A 26172-nucleotide genomic window follows, 5' to 3' on the forward strand; every position below is an offset into this window, starting at 1 on the left:
GCTGCAGATTCTGAATAAGTGCTTAGACTCCAATAAAGATTGGATGGTTAATAACTTTCTTGAACTTAATAAAGGAAAAACTGAAGTCCTTGTATGTGCTCCTGACAGATTTGAACCTAAGATATTGAAAGCTCTTGGTCCCCTTTCGACATTTGTTAAATCGTCTATCAGGAACCTTGGGGTAACTTTTGACTCCGCTCTCACTTTGGATGGTCATGTCAAATCTCTGGTTTGGTCTTGCTTTTATCACTTAAGAAACATTGCTAAATTAAGTCTTATTGTATCACTGAAATGAAGATTGTTATTCATGCATGTATATCATCATATTTGGATTACTTTAATTCATTGTTTATATGCCTAAGCAAAAACTGCCTGGAACATCCTTGGAAACGCTGCAGCAAGGCTTCTGACCAAATGTTCTAAGTACTCGCATGTGACACCATAGCTAATACACCTGCATTGGCTCCCCAGTGAATTCGAAGTCCGTTTTAAGATTCTGGTTCTGACTTTTAGCGCTTTTCATGGACGTGTTCCAGCTTACATTATTGAACTTTTGCAGCTCTATGTCCCTAGCAGATCCCTGAGGTCATGTGATCAGGCCCTACTTGTTATACTAAGCGAGACAGAGCTTGTGCCATTGTGGCCCCCACACTCTGGAACTTTCTTACTCTGAGTTTCAGATCTGTGGACTCATAACTCATCTTTTTGGAATGGCATTTGTTTAACTTTTGTTTTGTTTTGTTTTAAATAGTCTGGTATTTCTTTGTGAAGCACTTTGTGATCGTTGTCTTGAAAGGTGCTATATAAATAGAACTTGTTTTACTTACTTACTCTAAAAATGTGATTTCCTTTATGTTTTTTTTTTCTTCTGTAGTATTAACAAAATACCCTGACCACACCTGCACAAAGATGTCATTCTGGCCTATTTTAACCCCTAAGTATATTGGTCACTATCTCCTCATATGGATGTCTTATTCCATCCCTGGGGACGGATCCCAAATGCAGCAACACAATTCCTGTAAGCAAGGCAAGCTCCATAGAAGGAAGCCTGTACTAAAATACATCTAAATACATTTAACTCATTAAAAACACACATAATATAAACTCATTCCCACTGGGTGTTTGTTCTATTGGGGTTGCCTTTTGCCACCAATTCTGGAAAAAAATTACAAAGTTACAGCAAAGGGCAGCTGGGCTCTCCCTTAGATATAGGGTGAAAAGCAAAGTCATTCAGTATAAGCTCAGAAACTAGTTGAGGTGGTTTGGGCATCTGACAGGGATGCCTACTGGATTTGATTAGGATTACAATCCACTATCATTTATACTTTAATCGGCATTACATTACAAAATTACATTCACATGGTTTGGAGAAGGGTGTTTTTCCACTGAACAGGGTCAAGCTATGATCTTCCCCATTTCCAGTTTCTGTTCAAACGAGAAATACCAGACTGTCTCTTATTTGACCGTTCACATGTTGTCATAGACTTCTGCACCACCACTGCAAAGAGAGAGACTAATAACACTAATAAGTGGGATTTCTTTATGGCCGCAACTCCTGTCCTTGTATCTCTTATAAAGTTCACTCGGTAACAGTGTATATTGAGCAACTCAATTTCCTTTTTCTCTAAAGTGCAGTTTATCACCTACAGTGTTGTTTTTATCCATTCTTACTGCAGCAATTTTCAGTTAAAAAACATCCAGAAACCACTACTGTTTGAGACTAACTAGTGAAGAGAGTATCTAACAGGTAAAGAAGCTCATATTTTTTCAAGAGTTGATAGAGAGGAAACTACAACTTTAAAGAGTGAATAACTGTTCTTACATTTATCAGGTAGAAATAAACAAATTCCAGGTGAATAGCAATATTGCCCTGCATCTGCTAGAGGTGGAAAAGCCCACTGTTTGCTAAGAGGGTCAACAAATTATCCAGAAGGGTGATATGCCAGAGTTTACACTTTGTATTTGCTGCCCCCTTCCAAGCAAAAATGGAAGTGTCTGGCTTAATCTTGCCTTTTAACAGACATCACAGAGCATGCTGCACTTTAACTCACACTGCTTTGTCAACTCAACACAGTTCAATTCTTATTTATAGGTTTTGACTTTTTTGGATCAGCTTCAATAGCAGTCACACAAAGTCCAAGTCCAAAGGACAGGAAACGAGTCAGATGACCCTGGTTAGGCAAAAATGGAACTCAGCATTTACTGTGGCAAGATTTACTGTTTCATTTTGATTTCAACTCTTAATACATTTGTATGAAAATTTTATAGACTTTTACTATAGAACCATGAAATCTAATTCCATTCCCATTAACATTAAAATGCTACCTTAAAAAATGTATTGATGTGATGTGCTTATGTGTTACAATCATGCAACTCTAAGTGATACCTGCCCAGAGCCCACATCGATCACTCTGTTGCAATCAGTCTGCTCACAAAGTTGCGTAAGCATACATACTGTGCCGAGCTTGCGAATCTCATGCTGTTTCTTGGGTTTAACATGCTTCCTGAAAATGTGACCCAGGAGGGAGCTCTGACTGTGATTTTCCAGGAACTCCTTTGGCTTCACTGACCCGCCTACTCTGCATCCCTCACTCCTGCTCTCCCTAGGAAATGCCAGGGCATGGGCTGTGGCACAGAAAGCCAAGAGAGACAGAGGCCACTGAAGGATATCTGTAATAACCTGAAAGGTTTTAGGCAATTAATTACCTAATATGGGGAAGCTTTTATTGATATGATATGATATGAGGGGCACAAACCTCTTCAAAAAAGAAAAAAAAACCCATTTAGGTAGTAACTCCTATTACAGCTGATTACAAATGAACCTCGAATCGCGCTATAGTGAAATGCTTCAGAACATTGTTTACATTTTATACACATTTAAACAAAAACATGTAATATTACTGCTTTTAAAAGTCAAGAAAAATCTTGAAAACTTTAAAATCTTGTGAAGTCTTTTCTGAAGGAATTAAAAGCTTTTTAGAACCTGTAGACACTCTGTTTAGACTTTTTCTCATCTGTTGCTTAATCTGACTAAATAAACAAATATATGTATGAATGAATTCAAAACCAAGAACACCTAAATACAATTTTTTAAAACAAGGTTACCAACCCTTTGCTTTTAGTGCTTTAGTTTCTTGTGCCTTAAGGATATATAAAGGGCCTAATTACAATCCAGTAGTACCTCCTGTCTTCATGAGTGGCATCCAGCTATAGGTCTGCAATCTGTGGATATGACAGGTCCTGCAACACAGGCTGCCAGCTGCTGGGTAATGTGTGCCACAGATCTTCTGTGAAGAATTCCTGTAGAAGGGATGACAAACTGATAAGAATCCAGCTGGTGTACTGTGTAAATAAGGCTTGATTACATTTCATATACCATACTTTCTACTCATGTGAAAAACTAAGTAAACCCTTACTACTTCCACAGAAATTAGAAGGGTATATAATTGGGTATATATATCGAATGCACTTGATTAACTGATCATCAGCAAGCATGACCACCCTTAATAAAGCAGTTTGCTGGTCTGGAGCATTTAGGTTCCTCAGGTTCCTATGTTAAGTTGGAAAAGTGTTCGCCATTCACAACCACAATACTATCACGTCGCAGAAAAGAAGTAAACAAAGGTTATTGCAATTTCAATCTGGCAACTTCATCGATATTTTTCTAGTTTCCAAGACAAATACCCAGTGATGTTACATCACCAAATTAGTTTAGGGGTTAGATAGATAGATAGATACTTTATTGGGTTCCATGAGGGAAATGATTGTGTTACAGCAACAGGATAAAGAAAAAAATAGTACAGTCTACAATTAATAAGCAACATAGTTCAAGCAAAAGTGCCACATGTGCATAGTGAGTGCTTTACACCGTGAGTACCAAAAAGTGCAAACATTTTATATATACAACATGAATTTAAAAATGGAGAGCATTTTAATGAATGAAATAAGTGAAAGAGTTAAAATAAGGCTTAAATTGTACAAGAGATAGTTCTGAAAATTGTATTAATAAATGATATATACATTATAAATCTAAAAAAAAAGCTGTAAAAAGATATAATACAGAGATATAGATATAAAATGTTATGCCTGAGAAGTGTGTTCACCTCACAGAAAGAAGAGTAATTGGACAGTTTCACAGAGAACAGTAGCAATGATTTCCTGAAGTGTTCTTTGTGCCTCAGTAGTAAAGAGAATAATATAACGCTAAGTGAGGATGAGTTTGAACTGTGTGAAGCAGACTGCCAGTGTGATAGACAAATTCAGAGATACTGTTAAACCTGTCCACAGGTATTTCTCACTTATCCAGTGCACAAAAATTGGATAATGAGGTTCTAATTTGGTCTGTCGCTCTCTGATCAAATCTGCACTCTGAATTTTTGCACAAAGACACAAAAGATTTTCTAATATTTGTCACTATAGCATATGCCTAGAAAAGTATCTGAAAATTTTCAGGCATTTTCAGGCACGTGTCTGATTGATTATAATTCTGCAAATCCAGGCACAGTTTGCTAATATTGTGTTTGCCTTGCAGGATAAAACTTCTAAACTGGACTAAAAACCAAGAAGGACCTGTTGAAGGATTACTGTTGAAGTTTGTGTTTTGAAATTATTAAATTTGATGTAAACATGTCAGACTTTTGGATTAACTTATCTCTTGATGAAACTACACAGCTCCAGTAGGTAAGCTAAACAGGAAAAAAGAGTGGCTTCATAGAAACAGACACCACTGTGGAGCAAAGGGGTACAAGGAAGGTAAACACAGCAACCAATATAGGGAAGACTTCAGACAGAGCCAAACTCCACTTCAGAATGGCGCTTCCATTGAATGTCCACCACCACCCACTTCCACACAAAACAAAAGTTTACCATGTCTGGCCAGTGCTTCACACAGAATGTCCATGCCTGTGTTTGGTGAAAAACCAAAGGAGCCCCTGAAATCAGCAGTCAGCAGCCCTGGTTCCTCAGTATCAAGCACCTGTAAGCCCATCACCATGTCATTAGGGAACCCTTCTAAGTATGTCGCTATTGACTGTGAGATGGTTGGCACGGGACCAAAGCGCCTCAGTGAGCTTGCACGCTGCAGTATAGTATCCTATGAAGGAGATGTGATTTACGATCAGTTTATCAAGCACTCTGCACAAGTCACAGACTACCGCACTCTATGGAGCGGCATCCGACGCCGTGACCTCATCAATGACATGCCATTCGCCCAGGCCAGGATGGAGGTGAGAAAAGTGTACTTTTTTTTTTTAAACGATTTAGCATGTTCTTTTACAGTGTAAAATGCATGTCATCAGAAGAGTTAAGAGAGAGAGATATGGGCAAACATTTTGAATTTAAATTTAAAGGAGAACTCAACAACTGCAAAGATGCTGGAAGAGATAAGTACCAATGTTATTAAAGCTAATATATTATTTATATCGTTATTTAGTTATAGTTAATAATTTGAAAGCTAACCGGGACTATAATATATTGTCGGATAAAACACATTTTAATCCAGATGGAAGCAAAACCTGTGAGGTACCATACAAGTTGCAGCTCGTGTAAAAATCCATTTTCGTCCGTTTATCATGTTCTGGGTTACAGTTGATCTGGAGCCTGTTGTAGCTGTCTAGCTGCTATCACAGGGTTATCACAGGGTTTTAAAAGGGCTAACAACAAAGAGCCTGACAACCATTTACACACAAAATAGAATCTGCAATTAACCTAACATGTATGCGTTTGGAGTATGGACCCACAAATGAAAATTAAATTTATGGTAGTTAAATGTATTTGTTGTTAGTTTGATAAAAAAGCTGTTGTTAAGAATGGAGCACACTTACGATCAGGTAAGGTATTCTTAAAAGGAGCTTCACCAGCTTCATGCAGACCTGTGCTAATATTAATTAATTTCTTTAGGTAAACCAACTGTTCATTTATATATGTGTTACTGTTTGAATTTATTGACCGTATTTTTCGGACCATAAGGCACACCGGAGTATAAGGCGCCACAGTTGGCACGCAAAGGGTTAACTGATGGCACGACCATATGGACTGACCATCGGGCATACCGGGCATTTGCTCGGTGGCCCGATGATTATTATTTTTTTTTTGTAACGGTATAAACAATGAAAGGTGGCCAGATGCTGGCTGGTGTGTAAAAATAACTCAGTTGTTTGGTGGTGGCTATGGCGGAGCTTCCACAGATTCAGTAACATTAGCAAGTGGTGGAGGCCAGCAGGTGGATGAGGGAGAGGGGAGGCAGGAGGAGGAGAGACCCGAGGCAGCCGCCGGTCCGAGTGTCAGGTGAACTGAACTTCAGGTAAGAAGTTATGACCTGCAGTCTATCTGGGTCAGATATAAACCAAGTTTAGGTGGAGTTTATTTTCTTTGTGCTGACTTTTTACAGTCAGTTACAATAACTCGTACTAGCTAGCATGACGGAGTTTCTATACAGCTGGGTGGGTGCTATGATGTTACTGATAGTGAACTTTATTTTATTCATAAGGTTAGTTAGTAGAGTTGCCAACCGTCCTGTAAAAAGACGAATGTCCCGCATTCAGAGAAATTATTACGTGTTTTGTGTTGAGCTGAGAAGGGACGCAGTTTGTCCCGGACTTCAGCTAGGATGGGAAAAGACACAAAGGTGGATTTATTCTGTCGTTACGCTGCACAGCTGCCTCTTCTCCTCTCATTCTCTCCCCCTCCCTCTCCTGTTGCTACTTTAATCATGAAACTGATCAATGATCAGCTGATCGGCTTTTCTCTCGTTTGTTTATCGCCCACTTTGCGCCAGAAATAGGAAACCGCCGGATGTCGCGCTACACAACAGCAGCACGTTTAAGCTTGATCAGCTGTTGTTAGAATTCATTTAATATTAATTTCTAGTATCAGCTGATGTTTGCTGGAGCCACAGCTGTAAAAGCTGCTGGTCATGATATCGGTTTGGTTATCTGGTGAGAGGGAAACATGAAGATGAAACCAGGAGATGTCCTTACTGAATCATCAGAGCTGAACAGGTGATGGAGAAACAGGTTTACCTTTTAGGTGACATGAATGAGTTGAAGGGAAGTTATGAACTGTTTCTGAGAGACAAATAACACCAGGATCCTTTTCTAAGTAGCTGACAGCTGGTAACTGTGCAGGGGCGGGTCTAGCAAAGTTTTGCCAGGGGGGCCAGGTAGGGCATTAACAGGGAGAGGGGGGCACAAAGAAATACTTTCTTATTCTCATTTAAAATGTCTGGCTGTTATTAAATAATTATCTGAAGCTTACAACCAAAGTTTTTATCTGATGTAAAATGTATAGAAATCATACATATACCAACAAGACAGTGTACATCACTGTCACACCAGCGTTTGTTTTCATTCAAAGGCTTTATGGCTTTAATACCTGGTGGGCCGGTCTTTAGTCAAATTGCCTGGGCTGTTTTTTTTGTCCCAGTCCAGCCCTGGGCACGACACGCAGTGAATTAATCTGAGAAGGTGCATCAAAAAATAAATGGCCGCACCAGCGGTGCACATCGCAAATCAGCTCGCATAGACACATTAGTTGTGCTGCTTCTTAATGACAGTATCTTAGCTAACAACCCCAACTACCAGATTCAACTTGTAATTGGCTAAAAATCACTTAGCCTACTGGTGAGAGGGACGTTGTTAGCTTTCCACATTCCGACACTTCAAAAGCTTCAGGAGCTGTCCGCTCAGCACAGCATCAGCACCACGGAAATACACGGATACATCCGTAGACTCGAGACACAATGTGTTTTTGGGACTTTCAGGTGTATGGACCAATGTTTTATTTTCTGATCAAACCAGAAATCTTTAATGAGCAGCTAGATTTGTCTCGCATTAACTGGCTGAGTTAATGCCAGTTAATGCAACAGTGAAGCAGCTGGAATCCATAGATGTGCGTGTTCATGGAGCTTGCATTTTCACCTGCTGGACATCACTACCTGACAAGTTTAACTGTCTTCAGAACATTGCAGAGGCCTTATTCACAGTATTTGGCTCTACATATCTGTGTGAGCAGATTTTCTCTCACATGAAGTGTCCTCAGGTAGCCGTCTGAATGCTGGACACTCGGAGACCTGTGTCTCTGAGTGGGAGACCAGTGATCACATTAACATGTGTGTCTCTGTATTAACAAACATGCCATATTGGCTCAGTTTATTTTTCTTATCATTGTTGTGAGGAGACCATAAATAGCATTTGTATTTTCTGTTGTACAGTCCATTTGTTGTTATGGAGTTCTTGTTATGGATAAAAAGTGTCTTTTTTTTTTGTTTCAAAATAGCTGATAACTATTCGCTGATAGCTGCCAACATCTGCAAACAAATATAATTCTATAAAGTTGTTCTATATATTGTGTAACTGTTCATATAGAGCGTTATTAAATCTATTGCTAATGCAATCATATGGCACACTGACTTCTGAGGAAATTTTAAATGGCACTCGTCATCAGAAAGGTTGCCGACCCCTGCTTTACAGCATCCTGCCATGCAATTGCATTTGTTCCTAACCATCAGGAACCATCACGTTAACTTTTATCAAGTGGAAAAAGGTTAGCGTTTATCCTCCAGCTTCACTGTGTTTATGTTACGTTATGTTAAATTTAAGTATTTTAAGTGCGCCTTAGAGTCCGAAAAATACGGTAATGGTTCCTTTAATGGTCTTAATGTGAAAAAGAATCACAAGTGGGTGAGGATGGCCAAATTAACTTTGATTTAGACATTGTTATTTCATTCCATCGTAGGATTTGATTTTGCAGCGTCCATTACTTTGTATAAACCATATGAGTTTAGTAAATAAGATGTATTTTTTGTGTTGGTACTACAGATACTGTCGCTGATTAAGGGTAAGGTGGTGGTTGGCCATGCCATCCACAATGAGTTCAAGATGATTGGTTACTGTCATCCCCCCGAGCTGACCAGGGACACTTCTCGAATTCCTCTCCTCAACCAGAAGGCCGGTATTGAAGGGAATAAGTGCACTTCACTGAAGACGCTCACGAAGGCCATCTTCAACCGTGATATTCAGGTAAGACAGAGTTCTCTGTTTGGTTGAGTAGAAAATGGAAGATATGTACAGTTAGTGGAGCTAGTTTATTAGAAGTGGATCCTAAAATTAAAAGAAAGGCACTTGATTTTTTTCATTCGTCCTTCAGTTTTACTCAACATCGTGAACATTTAAGATTTTTAATTTTTTGCTCAGTCACATTTTCATTTTATAAATGTGAATAACTTAATGTTTAACATGTTCACTCTTGTGTCCTCAAACTGGGAACAAGGGCCACTCCTCTGTGGAGGATGCTAGAGCCGCTATGGAGCTTTACAAAGTGGTGGAACATGAGTGGGAGAGGCAACTTGCTGCCAACTCAATGGCCAGTGTGGAAATTTCTTCATTTTCTGAAATGATCACTTTAGTAATAGTAATATTACTTTTTTGTCACTTACTTACATACATATAGGATAGCATCACATATGCTTCGTGCTTTGTTCCACACACACAGTTAAGTCATTGTGAGTAAGCTGAAGACATTCAGGCGGCCATAAACAGAAAGTGAGACCTCTCTCTGACATGCGCACATTTTGTATGGCAGCTAGACCACTTCTCTAGTATATAACATTTCTTATGAATTACTACTAATACACCAAAGTAATTACATAATTACAACTATTATACAGCTATTACAACTTTTTCTGCAATTTTAAACACTTTACAAACGTGACAGATTTGTTTTTGATTTATAGGCGCATTTCTTTTGTCATGTAGAAAACTGGGATATACTGCTGAAATTGCTCTTTTTTAATGTTACAATTTTTGCAGGGATTAAATGCATTACGTTTAACTTCTTTATACTTACAGCAAGAAGAGTTTCTTTGGTTCGGCCTAATTAAGATCAAAGTGGGCTGTATGTTGCCCACAATGTAAAATCAGTTTATTGTCTCTGCTTTATATAGTTGTAAAAATGTTTAGATCATATTACTATTTGGTCACCAAGATCAAAGTGATCTTCCAAGAATGGTGACTATTTTTGAGATGGTAAGAGGTGATTTTGAAACTTGTTGATCTTTTATCCTGAACATAACCTGCTCTAAAGCAGCTTAGTGGCACAATTTCTAGGCTTTAACATTTCTTGGTGATGACGATGCCCACATCTATCTTTAATCCCTCCCCACGACCCTGGATTAGATAAGCACAGGAAGATGGATCGATATACTGTTCACACACAGTAAAATATGATGTTCCCTTTCTCCTTTACTAAAAATGGCACAAGAAATAGAATAAATAAAAACAATTCAACAAACCACAAACATAATGTCTGTCTATACAGAAACCAAACCATGCAAAGAAAATTGATACCTAACCCACGCACATCTCTAAGCTGTCATACAGGCTTTAAGTGATAAACAGTGTTACATGTATGTGTCAGGATCATGATGCTCAGATGGATTAAAAGCTTAAAACTTTTCTTAATATTCAATATTTAAAATTCCTAAAAACAAAGAATGGTTAAGTGGGAATTCCCCTTTTGTTGTCATTGTCCACAAGGCTTCAAAGCCACTAGCACAAAGTTTCTTGGAGAGAAGTTTGGGTTGAAGAGAGGAACAAGCTGACTGTTCACACCTGTAGAGAGACAGTAGAGGTTTGAGATAAATGGCTACACCACGCAATCATAATATTTAAGTCATATGACAGCATCAATTGTCCAACCATTCTCTTGGAGGTAGATCATCCTATCCAGCAGCACCATTGTCTCCACCACAGGGGCCAGCAGCAGGGACAGGCTGAAGTACATCACCACCCTGCCCTGTTCCTTCAACATGGCCTCCACTCGCCCCAGGTCCAGGGGCAACTCAGGAGGCAGTCCAACCCGAGCCAGACCCAAACGAGCATATCTGGGAAGGATAACAAATGTAGACAGAACAGGACAGGATACTTTAGTCAGAAACTAGAATGATTCTTACAGAATGTAAATTATACATGCAAAAATGACACCAAATCGCTGCCTGTCTTTGTCCAGAACTCCTCCAGGGGCTGAGCAACCAAACACATGTGCCTCTCAGGAGGTTTTTATCTATATCACATATTATGATATCATCTAGTTGCCTAGCCACTACTGAGCAAACAGGGCTAAATTACCAATTCATGGCCTGTATAACACCTTCATGTCACTTTAATTTCACAATAACACGTAATTCACATCCACAAAAGTTGAACTATGCAAGATATATATGTCGCCATCATGTTCTCTGGCAACCATCTAGTAGCAGGCTAAGATTTTCTAGCCTTCGTGGCTTTACTTTTCTTTTTCTTAACTTTTATCATGTCTTCCTATGTTTTTATTTCTCTTGATTATCTTAATTGTACAGCATCTTGGTCAACAGTTGTTGTTTTAAATGTGCTATATAAATAAATTTGACTTTGCCTTTACAAACCAATATGAGCACAATGTATTACTTACATTTCATGACTATAACATCTTATTTATATCCACAAAAGTGGATTTACACTTCATATAGTAAAACATTATAATCATGTTGCCTAGCAACCACCTAGCATTGGGCAAAAATGACCAAATTTTAGCATTTACGCACTGAAAGGCCAAACAATACTATAACATGGGCATGCACTGTTATTATTAATTTAGTGACCCTCCTCCTGTTATACCAATTATTGCTGCATTTTTAGACAACTGACAAGCCATATCAGCTGAAATGAAAGACCTGTGTAAATACCTGATGGATGCAATTTTTACTCACTCCGTAAAAGGTAATAGGTGGGATTTCTTGATGGTCTGGATTCCTGCCCTGCGCAGATCTGGCCTCGTGTCTCTGATGAAGGTCTCAAGCATCGCTCTGTAACAGTGCGACCTGAGCAACTCGCTTTCTTCCCTAAGTCGCCGCACATAGTCCTCCACAGCATGACACGCCCCCTCTCGGGCCTTATAGGACAACTGATGTCCCGACAGCCCTGACACCCAGGAGCTCATCGGGTAGCCAAACTCTGACTGAACTGACTCTTGATCCGGTGTTGGTGGAGCAGGCGGTATGACCAGTCCTGGAGGGGTGGGGTTTTCTTTGGTTGTGATTTTCATGTAACAGCATGCCACTGAGGTGATACCGCGCACATGCGGGCATTTGACAAAATGGCGAAGGAGGGTGGCACTGAGGTCACCGCAGGCATGGAGACCAGTCAGGACAAAGTTTGGATAGCCTTGCAGGCTGACTTCCTCAGAGTATACCCCCTCGTGATTGTCAGAGTGGATGCATGAGCAGCATTTTTCGTCAACGAATTCCACTCCGGACATCTTTTTTGACTTTTGTTGTTTTGACAGTTCAGACTCTTGAGAGTTAGAATCACAACGAGCATAAGAAGTCTGAACTACATGGAGGCTTCCCTGTTGCACAGAGCCTCGCAGTTTCTTTTTGCTGGGTCCAGATGGAGTCGGGGGACCTTCACTGACATGATCTGCAGCTTTTAGCTGTCTGATGAAAGCCTCCCACGATGCCTTCGGGTTTACCCAACCGGCAATGTGGCGAGGAAAATTTTGTGCTGGAATGTGAGAGGAGCAGTTCTAGGAAGCAAAAGATGTTCATTAATATTTCTGTTGATATGTACTATAGTAGGAGGTAAAATGTAAATAATCAGCATTTCTATACAATGGATTCATTAAATATAATCATAATAAAAACTGTCACTGATTGGTAAATCACAAAATCATCACTATGTTGTTCCCCTAGGCTTTAAAGAGCGTTTATGCAAATTTGAGGTCAACATTTCAAACTTAAAGCTTGATCAATAACTGTGTTTTTATCCATTCTTACTTTTTCAGTGAAAAAACATCCAGAAACCACTATTGTTTGAGACTAGCTAGTAAAGAGAGTATCTAACAGGTAAAGAAGCTCATATTTTTTCAAGAGTTGATAGAGAGGAAACTACAACTTTAAAGAGTGAATAACTGTGCTTACATTTATCAGGTAGAAATAAACAAATTCCAGGTGAATGGCAATGTTGCCCTGCATCTGCTAAAGGTGGAAAAGCCCACTGTTTGCTAAGAGGGTCAACAAATTATCCAGAAGGGTGATATGCCAATGTTTACACTTTGTATTTGCTGCCCCCAAGTGGCAAAAACGGAAGTGTCTGGCGTAATCTTGCCTTCGAACAGACATCACAGAGCATGCTGCACTTTAACTCACACTGCTTCAGTTCTTATTTATAGGTTTGGACTTTTTTATGACACCCAGAATGCTCTTCTTAACAACAGGCTTTTTTTTAAGAGGAAAAACATGGAAAAATTCGGTTTGAAAACTGTAAATAATAATTAATAAGGAAGAGTCAATGGTAGAGCATTATAAAAAATACTTAAGTATTCTATTAACCTTACAGGACATTTAGAGTTCTCTGAGATCCAAACTTGTTTTACAAACTTACAGTGTGCAATAATATTAGAAAATCACTAACCGTTTTCTGCTTCTCCTTCTCCAAGGCCCACACCAACTGTCCATCAAACTTGGATGCCATAGCAACCAGGGTTGGATCAGCTTCAATAGCAGTCACACAAAGTCCAAGTCCAAAGGACAGGAAACGAGTCAGATGACCCTGGTTAGGCAAAAATGGAACTCAGTGTTTACTGTGGCAAGATTTACTGTTTCATTTTGATTTCAACTCTTAAAAATTGATATAAACATTGATTTTATAGACTTTTAATACAGAACCATGAAATCTAATTCCATTCCCATTAACATTAAAGTGCTACCTTAAAAAATGTATTGATATGATGTGCTTATGTGTTAAAATCATGCGACTGTGAGTGATACCTGCCCAGAGCCCACATCGACCACTCTGTTGCAAACAGTCTGCTCACAAAGTTGCTTAACCAGCTGCAAATATAAAAATATATATTAAAAACATTCTAATCAGAGAAGCCAAGACGTGTTAAAGCAGCCACCTGTAAGCATACATACTGTGCCGAGCTTGCGAATCTCATGCTGTTTCTTGGGTTTAACATGCTTCCTGAAAATGTGACCCAGGAGGGAGCTCTGACTGTGATTTTCCAGGAACTCCTTTGGCTTCACTGACCCACCTACTCTGCATCCCTCACTCCTGCTCTCCCTAGGAAATGCCAGGGCATGGGCTGTGGCACGGAAAGCCAAGAGAGACAGAGGCCACACCGAAGGATATCTGTAATGAGAAAGGTTTTAGGCAATTAATTACCTAATATGGGGATGTTTTTATTGATATGATATGATATGATATGATATGATATGATATGATATGATATGAGGGGCACAAACCTCTTCAAAAAAGAAAAAAAAACCCATTTAGGTAGTAACTCCTATTACAGCTGATTACAAATAAACCTCGAATCGCGCTATAGTGAAATGCTGCAAAACACTGTTTACATTTTATACACATTTAAACAAAAGAGTAATATTACTGCTTTTAAAAGTCAATATGCTTACTTTGCCTAAATAAATAAAGGAATGTATGAATTAATTCAAAACCAAAAACACCTAAATACAATTTTGTAAAACAAGGCTACCAAACCTTCCGGGCTTTGCTAAAAGCAACTTTGCTTTTGTTGCTTCAGTTTCTTTGAGTTTGATTTGGATATCTGCAACCTTGCTTTAAGGATATGTAAAGGGCCTAATAACAATTCAGTAGTACCTCCTGTCTTCATGAGTGGCATCCAGCAATAGGTCTGCAATCTGTGGATATGACAGGTCCTGCAACACAGGCTGCCAGCTGTTGGGTAATGTGTGCCACAGATCTTCTGTGAAGAATTCCTGTAGAAGGGATGACAAACTGATAAGAATCCAGCTGTTGTACTGTGTAAATAAGGCTTGATTACATTTCATATACCATACTTTACAGTCATGTGAAAAACTAAGTAAACCCTTACTACTTCCACGGAAATTAGAAGGGTACATAACAGCCACTCAGTGCTAATCAAATGCACTTGATTAACTAATCATCAGCAAACATGACCACCCTTAATAAAGCAGTTTGCTGGTCTGGAGCATTTAGGCGTAATCTACATTCTTTCAAGGAGTGGACGTCCCAGCAAATTCACTTTGAGGTCAGTGCTTAGAGAAACTCCCAAGAAAACCCAAGAGCTACATCTTAGAGGTCATGAATGAGTGAGACTAGAGTCATAGAGTGAGACTACAGGTCTCAGTTAAGATGTTAAATGTTAAAGCTCATGCCAGTATGACAAGAAAAAGACTGAACAAGTATTAACTTGTTTGAATTTGTTCTCTCTCAAAGGAACATGGTGGCGTGTCTTAATTTTGCAGAATTGGATCTCTACAAAATTCCTCAATGTCCTTTGGACATATGAATGAAACCAAAGTGGAGATATCTGGCCCTAATGAACAGCACCACATTAGATTATTAGCACAACACACATTATACCAACTATCGATCACCGTGCTGGAGGGATGATGATTTGGGCTTGTTTTGCTGTCACAGGATCTGGGCAGTCATTAGATCGACTATGAACTCTGTATACCAAAGTATTCTAGAGCCAACTATCAGATCATCTGTCTGACGGCTGAAGCCTGGGCTAAACTGGGTTATGCGAGGGGCTGATGATCTCAAGCACTGCAGCAAATCTACAATACAATGGCAGAAAAAGAAAAGGATCAATGTGTTCCAATGGTCCAGTCAAAGTCCAGACCTCAACCTGAATGAAATGCTGTGGTAAAGCCTTAAGAGAGTTTTGGATAAAAAAATTCTTGCAAACCCCAGTTTCACTGATCTACTTGTCTCGCAAAGGTACACAATCACTCGTCACTAGCGGGCACTATAGGCTATGACATGTACGAAACAAGTAAATAAATGTGCACAATAACATGTAGTTTTAGAGACCTGGTTATTTACTTATGCCAAACGTAACAAAAAAACAAAACCACTGGGCAAGCTGCATACTTCAGAAATATCTATCGATACGCACAATTATGTAGGAGTCGGACAGGTGGCTGTACTGAGACAGAAAGGTGGCGAGTTTCTTGGCTAGTTCCCTCTGCTGCTCCGCTGTGAAACTTGTTGTAAACATCTCGACATCCTGAAGGTAATGCTAACAAGTTAGCTCGTTAACGTCGTTTTATTTTATTTTTCTAGTTAAGACCGAGTGTATCTGAAATACCAAATCTATTACAACCATCTCCATAAAATACAATTATAACGTTAAAAGTACTTCCTTTAAATTTCTGAACTGATAATTGCTTTTAGCCACTAGCTTGTTTCCGTCGCTAACTGCAACTTTCACGTTTTCGATGGAATCGTGATGCATTTAAGTACTTGCCGTAATTTTAGACACAAGTGCACACAAAAATTAAAATTAGAATCTTAATTTTAAACTTTAGAAAACAGTCTTCTACTTGGTTCCTTATATACATCTGATATGGGGTTTTATTAATAACTTATAATAAATCACTCCTTACTGTGAGTAAATAGTACATTATTTAGGAGTTAGTGGAAAGGATACTACAAAAGACGTTTAAAGAGTTTTAGTTTAGAATATTGCTCAAAGTTATTGTGCATGTCAATTTTAAAATATTTTATGATTCCAAAGAAATATAATAGAGAGACTTTGAGATACCAGAGATAAAAGTATTCATACCAATCTGGAATCTTCAAGATGGATAAAGGGTATCCAAAGGCAACATGCCCCGGATGTAGATCATCTGTTCTGGGCAGGAGGATTCGTTCGGTTCACGTGTAGCAGGTCTGGTTTTATGTTTCTAAAAGTTAATTTTAGACATTTCCTTTGAGGGCATATATCGGTATCGACCGATCAAATGTTCACAAGCAGAAAGAGAAACTGTCCATTGAGAGAGACTATCAATAATCAGTGTTTGGCGTCCAACGTTAGCGTTAGCGGGCTAACCTTAGCAGTTATTAGCTAATGTTAGTATTAGAAGATATAGTAGCATCCACCAAGTGCAGCTGATGAGGTTTCCTGATGCCTGCTCAGTCATCCAGGTAAGGAAATCGGGTTTCCTTACCTTCAGGCTTCCCCAACTTTATAAACAGTACTGTTTGTAAAGTTTGAATCTGCGACTTGATTGGGACAGTTACTGTGCCTGCTCATTTACCAGTTGCTTATAAATCCCGTATAAAGTTAGCTCTACGATTTTATATTTCCCGAATCCCTCAGGTTACCATGTTAAGTTGGGAAAAGTGTTCAACCTTTCAACCACGACCACAAACTATCACGTCGCAAAAAAGTAAACAATTAAAACGGAAAACGTCTGTTGTGAAAAGCTGTATTAGTACCAATGTTTACATTGTTAATCTGGCAACTTCAATGTTTTCTAGTTTCCCGGACAAGTCCAGATTGATGTTACGTCCCCAAATTGGTCTAGAGGTTAGATAATTAGATTTATGGATACTTTATTCGATTTTACGAGCAAAATTATTGTGTTATAGCAACAGGATAAAGAATAAAAATAGTACAGTCTACAATTATAAGCAACATAGTTGAAGCAAAAATGCTACATGCTCATAGTGATGGCTTTACATATTGAGTGAAAAAAGTGCACAAATTTTATATATACAACAGGGATTAAAAACAGCATTTTAAGAAATGAAATGAGTTAAGAAGTAACGATTAGACTTAGATTGTGCAAGAAAGTAGTGAAAATTGTATTAGTGAATGATATATACTTTCTAAATCTAAGAAACGGCTGTATAACAGTAAAATACTGAGATATATCTGTAAAATGTTGTGCCTGAGAAGTGTGTTCACCTCACAGTAAAAAAGAGTTATTGGACCGTTTCACAGAGAACAGTAACGATGATTTCCTGAAGTGTTCTTTGCCTAGAAAAATATCTGAAAATTTGCAGACATTTTCAGGCACTTGTCTGATTGGTTATAATTCTGCAAATCCAGGCACAGTTTGATAATATTGTGTTTGCCTTGCAGGATGAGACTTCTAAACTGGACTAAACCCAACAAGGACCTGTTGAAGGATTACAAATAAGCAGATCTATGAGATTGTTTTGTGGGAAAGGGTGTGTTTTGAAATTATTTAATTTGATGTAAACATGTCAGACATTTGGATTAACTTATCTCTTGATGAAACTGCACCGAAAAAAGCTCCAGCAGGCAAGCTAAACAGGAAAAAAGAGTGGCTGCGTAGAAAGAGGCACAACCGTGGAGCAAAGGGGTACAGGGAAGGTAAACAAAAAAACAACCAGTATAGGCAAGACTTCAGACAGAGCCAAACACCACTTCAGAATGGTGCGTCCATTAAATGTCCACCAGCTTCCACTTCCACACAAAACAAAAGTTTATCGTGTCTGGCCAGTGCTTCACACAGTAGTTCCATGACTCCATGTGGTGAAAAACCAAAGGAGCCCCTGAAATCAGCAGTCAGCAGCCCTGGTTCCTCAATATCAAGCACCTGTAAGCCCATCACCATGTCATCAGGGAACCCTTCTAAGTATGTGGCTATTGACTGTGAGATGGTTGGCACGGGACCAAAGCATCTCAGTGAGCTTGCACGCTGCAGTATAGTCTCCTATGAAGGAGATGTGATTTACGATAAGTTTATCAAGCCCTCTGCACAAGTCACAGACTATCGCACTCGATGGAGCGGCATCCGACGCCGTGACCTCGTCAATGCCGTGCCATTTGCCAAGGCCAGGATGGAGGTGAGAAAAGTGTACTTTTTTTAACGATTTAGCATGTTCTTTTACAGTGTAAAATGCATGTCATCAGAGGAGTTATGAGAGAGAGATATGGGCAAAAATATTGAATTTAAATGTAAAGGTGAACTCAACAACTGCAAAGATGCTGGAAGATATGTAAGTACCAGTGTTATTATAGCTAATATATAATTTATATAGTTATAGTTAATATAGTTATTAATTTGAAAGCTAACCAGCACTAAAATATATTGTCAGATAAAACACATTTTAATCTGGATGGACGCACAACATGTTAGAGGTACCATACAAGTTGCAGCTCGTGTAAAGACACAGTAAATAACAGCAATTAAAGACAACTGCAGGAATAATTTATCATCCTACTTCATTTTCGTCTGTTTATCCTGTTCTGGGTTACAGTTGGTCTGGAGCCTGTGATAGCATGGCCAGCATGCTATCGCATGGCCAGCATGCTATCACATGCCCAGCATGCTATCACAGTATCACAGGGTTATCAACCCAGGGCTAACGACCAAGAGCCTGACAACCATTAATACACAAAATAGAATCTCCAGTTAACCTAACATGTATGCGTTTGGAGTATGGACCCACAAATGAAAATTAAAAATTCAAAAATAAAATGAAATGATAATTAAGTTTCCTAACACTTATGGTAGTTAAATGTATTTGTTGTTAGTTTTATAAAAAGCTGTTGTTAAAAATGGAGCACACTTATGATCAGGTAAGGTATTCTTGAAAGGAACTTCACAGTTTCATGCAGACCGGTGCTAATATTAATGAATTTGTTTAGGTAAACCAACTGTTAATTTATATATGTTTTACTGTTTGAATTTATTTACTGGTTCCTTTTAATGCTCTTAATGTGGAAAAAAGAATCACAACTGGGTAAGATGTCCAAATTAACTTTAATTTAGACATTTTTTCATTCTATTGTAGGATTTGATTTTGCAGCGTCCATTACTTTGTATAAACCATATGAGTTTAGTAAATAAGATGTTTTTTTTCCGTTGGTACTACAGATACTGTCGTTGCTTAAGGGTAAGGTGGTGGTTGGCCATGCCATCCACAATGACTTCAAGGTGATTGGTTACTGTCATCCCCCCGAGCTGACCAGGGACACTTCTCGAATTCCTCTCCTCAACCAGATGGCCGGCATTGAAGGGACTAAGTGCACTTCACTGAAGACGCTCACGAAGGCCATCTTCAACCGTGACATTCAGGTAAGACAGAGTTCTCTGTTTGGTTGAGTAGAAAATGGAAGATATGTACAGTTTATTAGAAATTATATTAATTGACATTAATTACACATCTGGACACCAGTAATTTTTTTTATGTGAATCACTAACGACAGTGTTTTTCTAACAGAATTATATCGAATTCAATACAAATATTTACCATAGAAGATTTTTGGTTTTGAATTATTTTCTTCTTTTTTTAACCCTGGAATCCTCTCTCATGTAGTGACCTGTTGTCAATGACAAATTTAAACTGAAACCTGGGTAGAAAACCAGTTTTTCAACTAAAAGATTAATATCATGTAATGTCATCATGATTATATAAATGTGACCAACATAATGCTTAACATGTCCTTTCTTGTGTCCTCAGACTGGGAACAAAGGCCACTCCTCTGTGGAGGATGCTAGAGCCACTATGGAGCTTTACAAAGTGGTGGAACATGAGTGGGAGACGCAACTTGCTGCTAACTCAACGGCTAGGTAGTGCCAAGTTGGGGTAAAACACTTGATATGGCGGGCATGCAGTTTGGACTTCGGAATTTAACTGTCCCGTTGTTGTGTGAATAACAAAACCAGGAGAACTGCAATTGCTCATTCAACAAACCGGATAACCTTCTACCAGCTGCCTGAATTTAAATAAAACTGTACTGTTGTCAGTGGAGGGGAAGAATGTGAATATCTGTTGGAGCTGAAATTTCTTCTACATCAATTTAAGCTTGATTTTTATTACTGGATTAAATCTATGCCTTACCATTACATCTGTATCTTCCCAGAAATGTATCTGGATTGGTCCATTTGGTAGTAAAATATGTGAGTAACACAATGATATTGTTTCATTGAAACAATATGTAATAGGCCACAATTGTATCTGGCTTCCTCAAAAAACCAACACAGTTGCCAGTTTTCAGCCAGTGGTTTGTTTGTTTGTTTTTTAAACCATGAAAGTCTGTATATAGACAGATATATTACCCACCCAAAGAAGCCTACATTGAAATATATGGTAGCACTGCAGCAGAAATTTTGGTAGAAGTATAACTACCAAGGCTTTTAAATCAAGTTTAATCAGATGTGACTAGTAATTCTGTACATGCTTGTAATAATTGCACAAGTAAATTCCTGGAGGAGTCTGCTCACTGCTGGGACTTTCTAGAAGGATGTTGGTGTTGGTATAGAGGCAGGTGTTTTTGAAGACACTTCTCTTTTCTCTTTCAGTAAAGATGAGTGTTTTATATTTGTATGTATTTGCTGCAAGTCCAGCAAGATGAGCTCAGTGTCATCCTTAATGGAAGAGTAATGGAGACGCATTTGTCCAAACTCCACAAGTAAACATGCAAAAGCTGCAATGGCCATTATGGTCCTGCAGAGATTCAGTGCAGGACTACAAATCAAGCTTTAATTGCAGCAGTTACATTTTGTGCCAGGGTTTTACTCTGTGTTCAAATGGTGCTCATGCCACTTGGAGGCAGTCATGTCTTTGCTGGAACATTATTATGTGATGTAAACATTTTTTTATTTTTATTTTTATTTTTATTTTTTTTACTAAATCAGCACTGGGCTGTAGTAGGAACCGCATTTTATCAAGAGTCATGTAAACACTGCAAATAAATGGTCTTATATTCTTACCATGTGAACGCCAGTGAAAAAGAAAGTCAGCCCTGACTAAAAGAGCGTTAGTCAAACATCTAATTTTATTCAGGACCATAGCTAAAATTCGACAAAGACTTAACCCATGAGTCATCTTTGTAGACTTTATTAATATGTTTTAAGGACTGAATTGTTAATATCACAGACATTTATAAAGCTTGCATTGTTAAATTTATTGGAGTTAGTTATCATTAAAAAACACAAAAATCAAGAATTGATCAATATTAAACTTCACTCCCATTCCCCAAAATACTTCTGTTTAGACTTCAGGGTCCACACTGCTAGCCACTGGTTTGATCTTCCTTTCATTTCTCCTGTTACAGGAGTGGTCTGAGTGCCCAGTTAATCATCTTCCCTCTTTCCACTTCTTTTCCACCAAGTTCAAGAAACATAAGTGGTGACTTTCTGAATTTGTGTAATTTCCTATGCAATGTCTGTTGGAATATGTTATTCACTCTACTGTCATCCTGATTTTAAAATCGATAAATCATTACAGCAGTAATTTTGTGGTGTTACTGTAATTGGGTGTAAAGAAACCAACACAGCTGAGATAACGTTCAAATACTTATGTGCACAAAACACTGTTTAACTTTTCAGTTTGAAACACTCCTCGCTGTTTTTTTCCACATTAGTTTTTTAATGTGGAAAAAAAACTAGCAACGGTGCCATCTGTGGCCATTTGAGGTAGTGAAAGATGTCTGTATCACTTTGTAGTGCCCATTTGCATCAGTGAGTGTAGAAACTTCATAAGTGGCAGCACATAAAGAGCCCCAAATATGACCATGAAGCTAGTGAGTCTGTGAATGCAGATTTCCTGTCCCAGTGAATTCCTGACCTATTTAAATTAAAGCACTAGTCTCAAAATCAACAGTGAACAGTCGACTCTGGGAAACTGGCCTTGTAGACAGAGTTGCAAAGAAAAAAAAAAAGAGACCTGTCTAGCCCTAGCCAATAGAGGGAATGGTTAAGATGGGCAAAAATGTGCAAACACTGGACAAGGCAAATTCAAAAAGAAAATAAGATTTTGGGTTAACGGGTTAATTTATAAGACTAGATGCCATTTGTCAAGAAATACCTTTACATTTCCAATTCCTTTTGGTGAGGAAATATAAAGGCAAAGTGAGAGATTTGTACATGACAAAAGACATCATGATAAGGAAAGTTAGACTATTTTTGAGTGTGAATACCAGTTGATTGGAGCGGGTTTCTTTTTCCAATAGGACAATGACAAAGCTCCAAAGGATGCAAAAAATATTTAAAGAAGCTGTGAGCTGGTATTCTGTTTGTATTGGAGTCAAGTCACTGGATCTCAACCCCATTAAGCACTTTTGGGAACCAGCCCACCATATAGTGCATACATGTTCTGTCAATAGTAGTGGTGCAACGGATCAAAAATCTCACGGTTCGGATCGGATGACGGTTTTAAGTCACGGATCGGATCAATTTTCGGATCAGCAAAAAAAGAAAAAAGACAAAAATTGAACATTTACTTATTGAAGTATTTTTTGCCTGTTAAAAACATTCAACTCTAGACTCATTCCACGCAATTATTAAAAAATAAATTATGGTACAATATAGGGCAGTATAGGGCTTTGTATCTACCACTCAATTCAATTCAATTTTATTTATAAAGCGCCAAATCACAACAGCAGTCATCTCAAGGCGCTTTATATTGTAAGGTAGACCCTACAATAATACACCATACCGCTCATTATATCGCACTCCGCTGTGATATAATGAGCTGTCACAGTCACGTAGCTTTCCGTTGCCCTGGAGGTCCACCCATTTGTAGTAGTTAGGGCATCAGAAGATGCCTGGGACAGTTCAGCCATAACTTAAATCTTTTCCTGCTCATACATGCTTGGAACGATCTTGCCACTAAAGTGGACGCGCAACGGACATGCTCAAGCATGTTCATCATAGTTTAAACCCCTTGTTTTGCACAACGGAATACGGCCTCCCGTCTGCAGCTAAACACCCCAATAGCTTTTGTAATAGCTTTAGCCCGGTCGGACTGGGCAGCAAAGGGCTGCTTAAATACCGCAAACTCCTCTGCTCCTCCACTTGGACCGCTAGCGCTGGCCATAACTATCGCTTGACAGACCCACCACGCGCACCATACACATACTTTTTTTCTTCTTTTTCAAATCTTCGGATCACGTACGTGCCGAACCGTGGAGTGGGATCGGTTCGGATTACGGATCAACCGTGATCCGCTGCACCACTAGTCAATAGTGTCTACAGTATGTCTGTGAAGGTTCTCAGTCATCCAGGTCATCGTAGTCTAAGGAGCTTGGAAAGAAAAGCATCTGGACTTCTAGTGTCTACGGCATAGTCATATATATGCATAACTTTGTTTTCCACATATCCTGGTTTGTAATTTCAAACAAACAAACAAAAATCTCATAAAATGAAAAGCAGAGCACAACAATTCTAACTTATGTTGTTCCAGATTCCTTCAATAAATTGCATGCCTGAATGCCAAATGTCTGCAAGAGTATAATTGCTGCCAGTTGATGATTATTTTACCAAAACAAAGATTGAAGGACAAAATTTAAAATAATTATTCTTTTTTGTATGTTCCAGTGCATTCTGGTACATCCTGCAGATGCATAGAATTGATGTCTATATCTAAAACAGCAATCATTATGGCTCCAATGGACTGATAGCTGAGTTCTGAGATTACTTGTTGTTAGTGTTACTTTTCGACTCAGAACTCATCCACCCCTTTTCAAAAGTCTTTTGACAGAACAGACCTTGGTCAAATGACAGATCTGACAAACGGCACAAAACATATGAATTAATTGTTTTATTGAAGGCTAACCTTTCCACAGAGCACATCAGCAGCTGCATCAACATATTTCTACTCTTCCAACTTTACACCAATTTGCTAGTGTAAGCATACAATTCTTCCACAGTCTCATACTGTTCCACTTTATGTCCCCTTTGGCAGCTGTTTGTCCTTAAAGGTGAATGTATCAGCATTTTTCCCCCCACTGTGAATTCAGCACTAGTGAATTAATTATACAGAATACCATCCTTCCTGAGAAAGCAACACCAGACACATCTGCTATAGCAGAGAAGCTCATTAAAATAGTAGGAACATACCAAACATCACAGGCAATACTGTGCACAAACACCAACAGTGATTCACCAGCACTTTCTAGGTCTTTGTTAGAAAATCTCTGCATACACCAAAACACCATGCTGTCACATCCTGAGAGCTCAGCAGCACAGATTTATTGGATTCAGCACACATCCACTCTGTTTTATACTGGTTTTAATTGGGGTAATTTCTTAGTAACAGTGGGTCAAATCTGTTTAATGTGAATGTGGTAGCACAAGGCACTTACAAGGAGCAGGAAGCTTTGAAGACTTATGTCCTAACTTGAAATTTTAATGTTATGTGTTTTTTAACAGTTTTTTTTTAAAATCAAATTTACCTTGATAATTTTGCAGGGATGTAACACTGAAAAAAATTCATCCATGCAGACGAATTAACACCAAGCTATTCACGTCCTTCTTTGCTCTATAGAGCTTTTCATAATCTGTTAGCAGCTGTTTTGGCTTCTCAGCTGGCAAACTGAGCTCATAACCTTGTATCCGGAAAATTCTGGCAAAACAAGGTAGGTAGGTAGGTAGACAAATATTGCTGACCTAACTGCCAAATTTAATGTTATTCAATTCATGTGCAATGCTGGGAAATTTACATTTGAAATAACAAAGGTAAGACTGTTAAAAAGACAACTGGTAATACAACTATTTCAATCATTAAAGTAATTTAACATGACATTTCTTTACTCTATTTTCAACAAATATATTAAACTGAGACATAGATATCAGAAGGCCAGAACCAACCGAGAAACAATACTCCAAATATAATGAGTGTATACCACCAAATGAATACAACCTTGTTTTAGATACAGAGGCTAAGACACTTGCTACAACAAAAAAAGCACACAAGTCACATCACAGAGTAGGATAACAGTGTTTAACCAACAGAGAAGTTGTGAGAGGAAATGGCCCCAGTGCCACCAGTCAATGTCCCAGAAAGCAGGTTCCCCCCCACAGACCACTGTAATTAAGTACACCAGTCAGCCAGAACATTAAAATAATTGACAAGCGGAATGAAAATCGCTCATCTCATCTTATTCTACTAAGAAAGTTTGGGCCTTGGCTTTCATGTGGATGTAACTTTGACACTATCATCCATCTACTGTAAATATAGTTGCAGACCACGTTACACCCCTTTGCTGTGAAGCAACATGTGGTTTAATCCATTCTCTAGATTATCCCATGCTGTTTATCCCCTCTTAATCTCTTTGCATCTGGCCAATAATGTGAGTACTTTGATTTTATTCCCTGTTATTAGATTCAAAAGTGAAAGCCAGAGCTTTAAATTAAAGAGGCTTTGGATTTTCTTCTGCAGCTGTATTAAGTCTGATATTTTTGAAATCTTTTTTATATTGACCATTTCAAATGAGAAACAACTTTTGGCTCACTGGTTCTTTTGGTCAACATTGCCCTTTGTTAAATGTGTTTGCACATTATTGATTTAAATTATAATTGAATTTTGAAATTAAAGAAGATTAAGTGACCACCTGCTGGATTAATTAGACCTTGGAATACATGCA

General features: G+C 38.5%; 2 protein-coding genes across 4 annotated transcripts; one reads left to right on the forward strand and one right to left on the reverse strand.

Moving 5' to 3' along the window:
• Positions 1-10218: 10218 nt before the first annotated feature.
• mettl25b (methyltransferase like 25B) lies at positions 10219-16264 on the reverse strand. The gene is made up of 8 exons (XM_063485541.1): positions 15940-16264; positions 14652-14770; positions 13949-14165; positions 13802-13864; positions 13446-13583; positions 11744-12558; positions 10695-10879; positions 10219-10607 (listed from the first exon to the last, which is right to left on the reverse strand). The coding sequence occupies exons 1-8, from the start codon at positions 16039-16041 to the stop codon at positions 10519-10521; spliced, it is 1728 nt and encodes a 575-aa protein (XP_063341611.1). The 5' UTR covers positions 16042-16264; the 3' UTR covers positions 10219-10518.
• isg20l2 (interferon stimulated exonuclease gene 20-like 2) lies at positions 15989-23529 on the forward strand. 3 transcript variants are annotated; one of them, XM_063485545.1, is made up of 4 exons: positions 15989-16056; positions 17914-18644; positions 19679-19879; positions 20265-23529. In XM_063485545.1, exons 2-4 carry the CDS (start codon positions 18036-18038, stop codon positions 20376-20378), a joined length of 924 nt encoding a protein of 307 aa, XP_063341615.1. In that variant the 5' UTR covers positions 15989-16056; positions 17914-18035; the 3' UTR covers positions 20379-23529. The 3 variants fall into 3 exon arrangements, with proteins under 3 accessions (XP_063341615.1, XP_063341614.1, XP_063341613.1); XM_063485544.1 differs by lacking the exon at positions 15989-16056 and adding an exon at positions 16657-16713; XM_063485543.1 differs by lacking the exon at positions 15989-16056 and adding an exon at positions 16663-16970.
• The last annotated feature ends 2643 nt before the right edge of the window (positions 23530-26172 follow it).

This window comes from Pelmatolapia mariae, linkage group LG10_11, assembly GCF_036321145.2.
Source record: "Pelmatolapia mariae isolate MD_Pm_ZW linkage group LG10_11, Pm_UMD_F_2, whole genome shotgun sequence".
Lineage (NCBI taxonomy): Eukaryota > Metazoa > Chordata > Actinopteri > Cichliformes > Cichlidae > Pelmatolapia > Pelmatolapia mariae.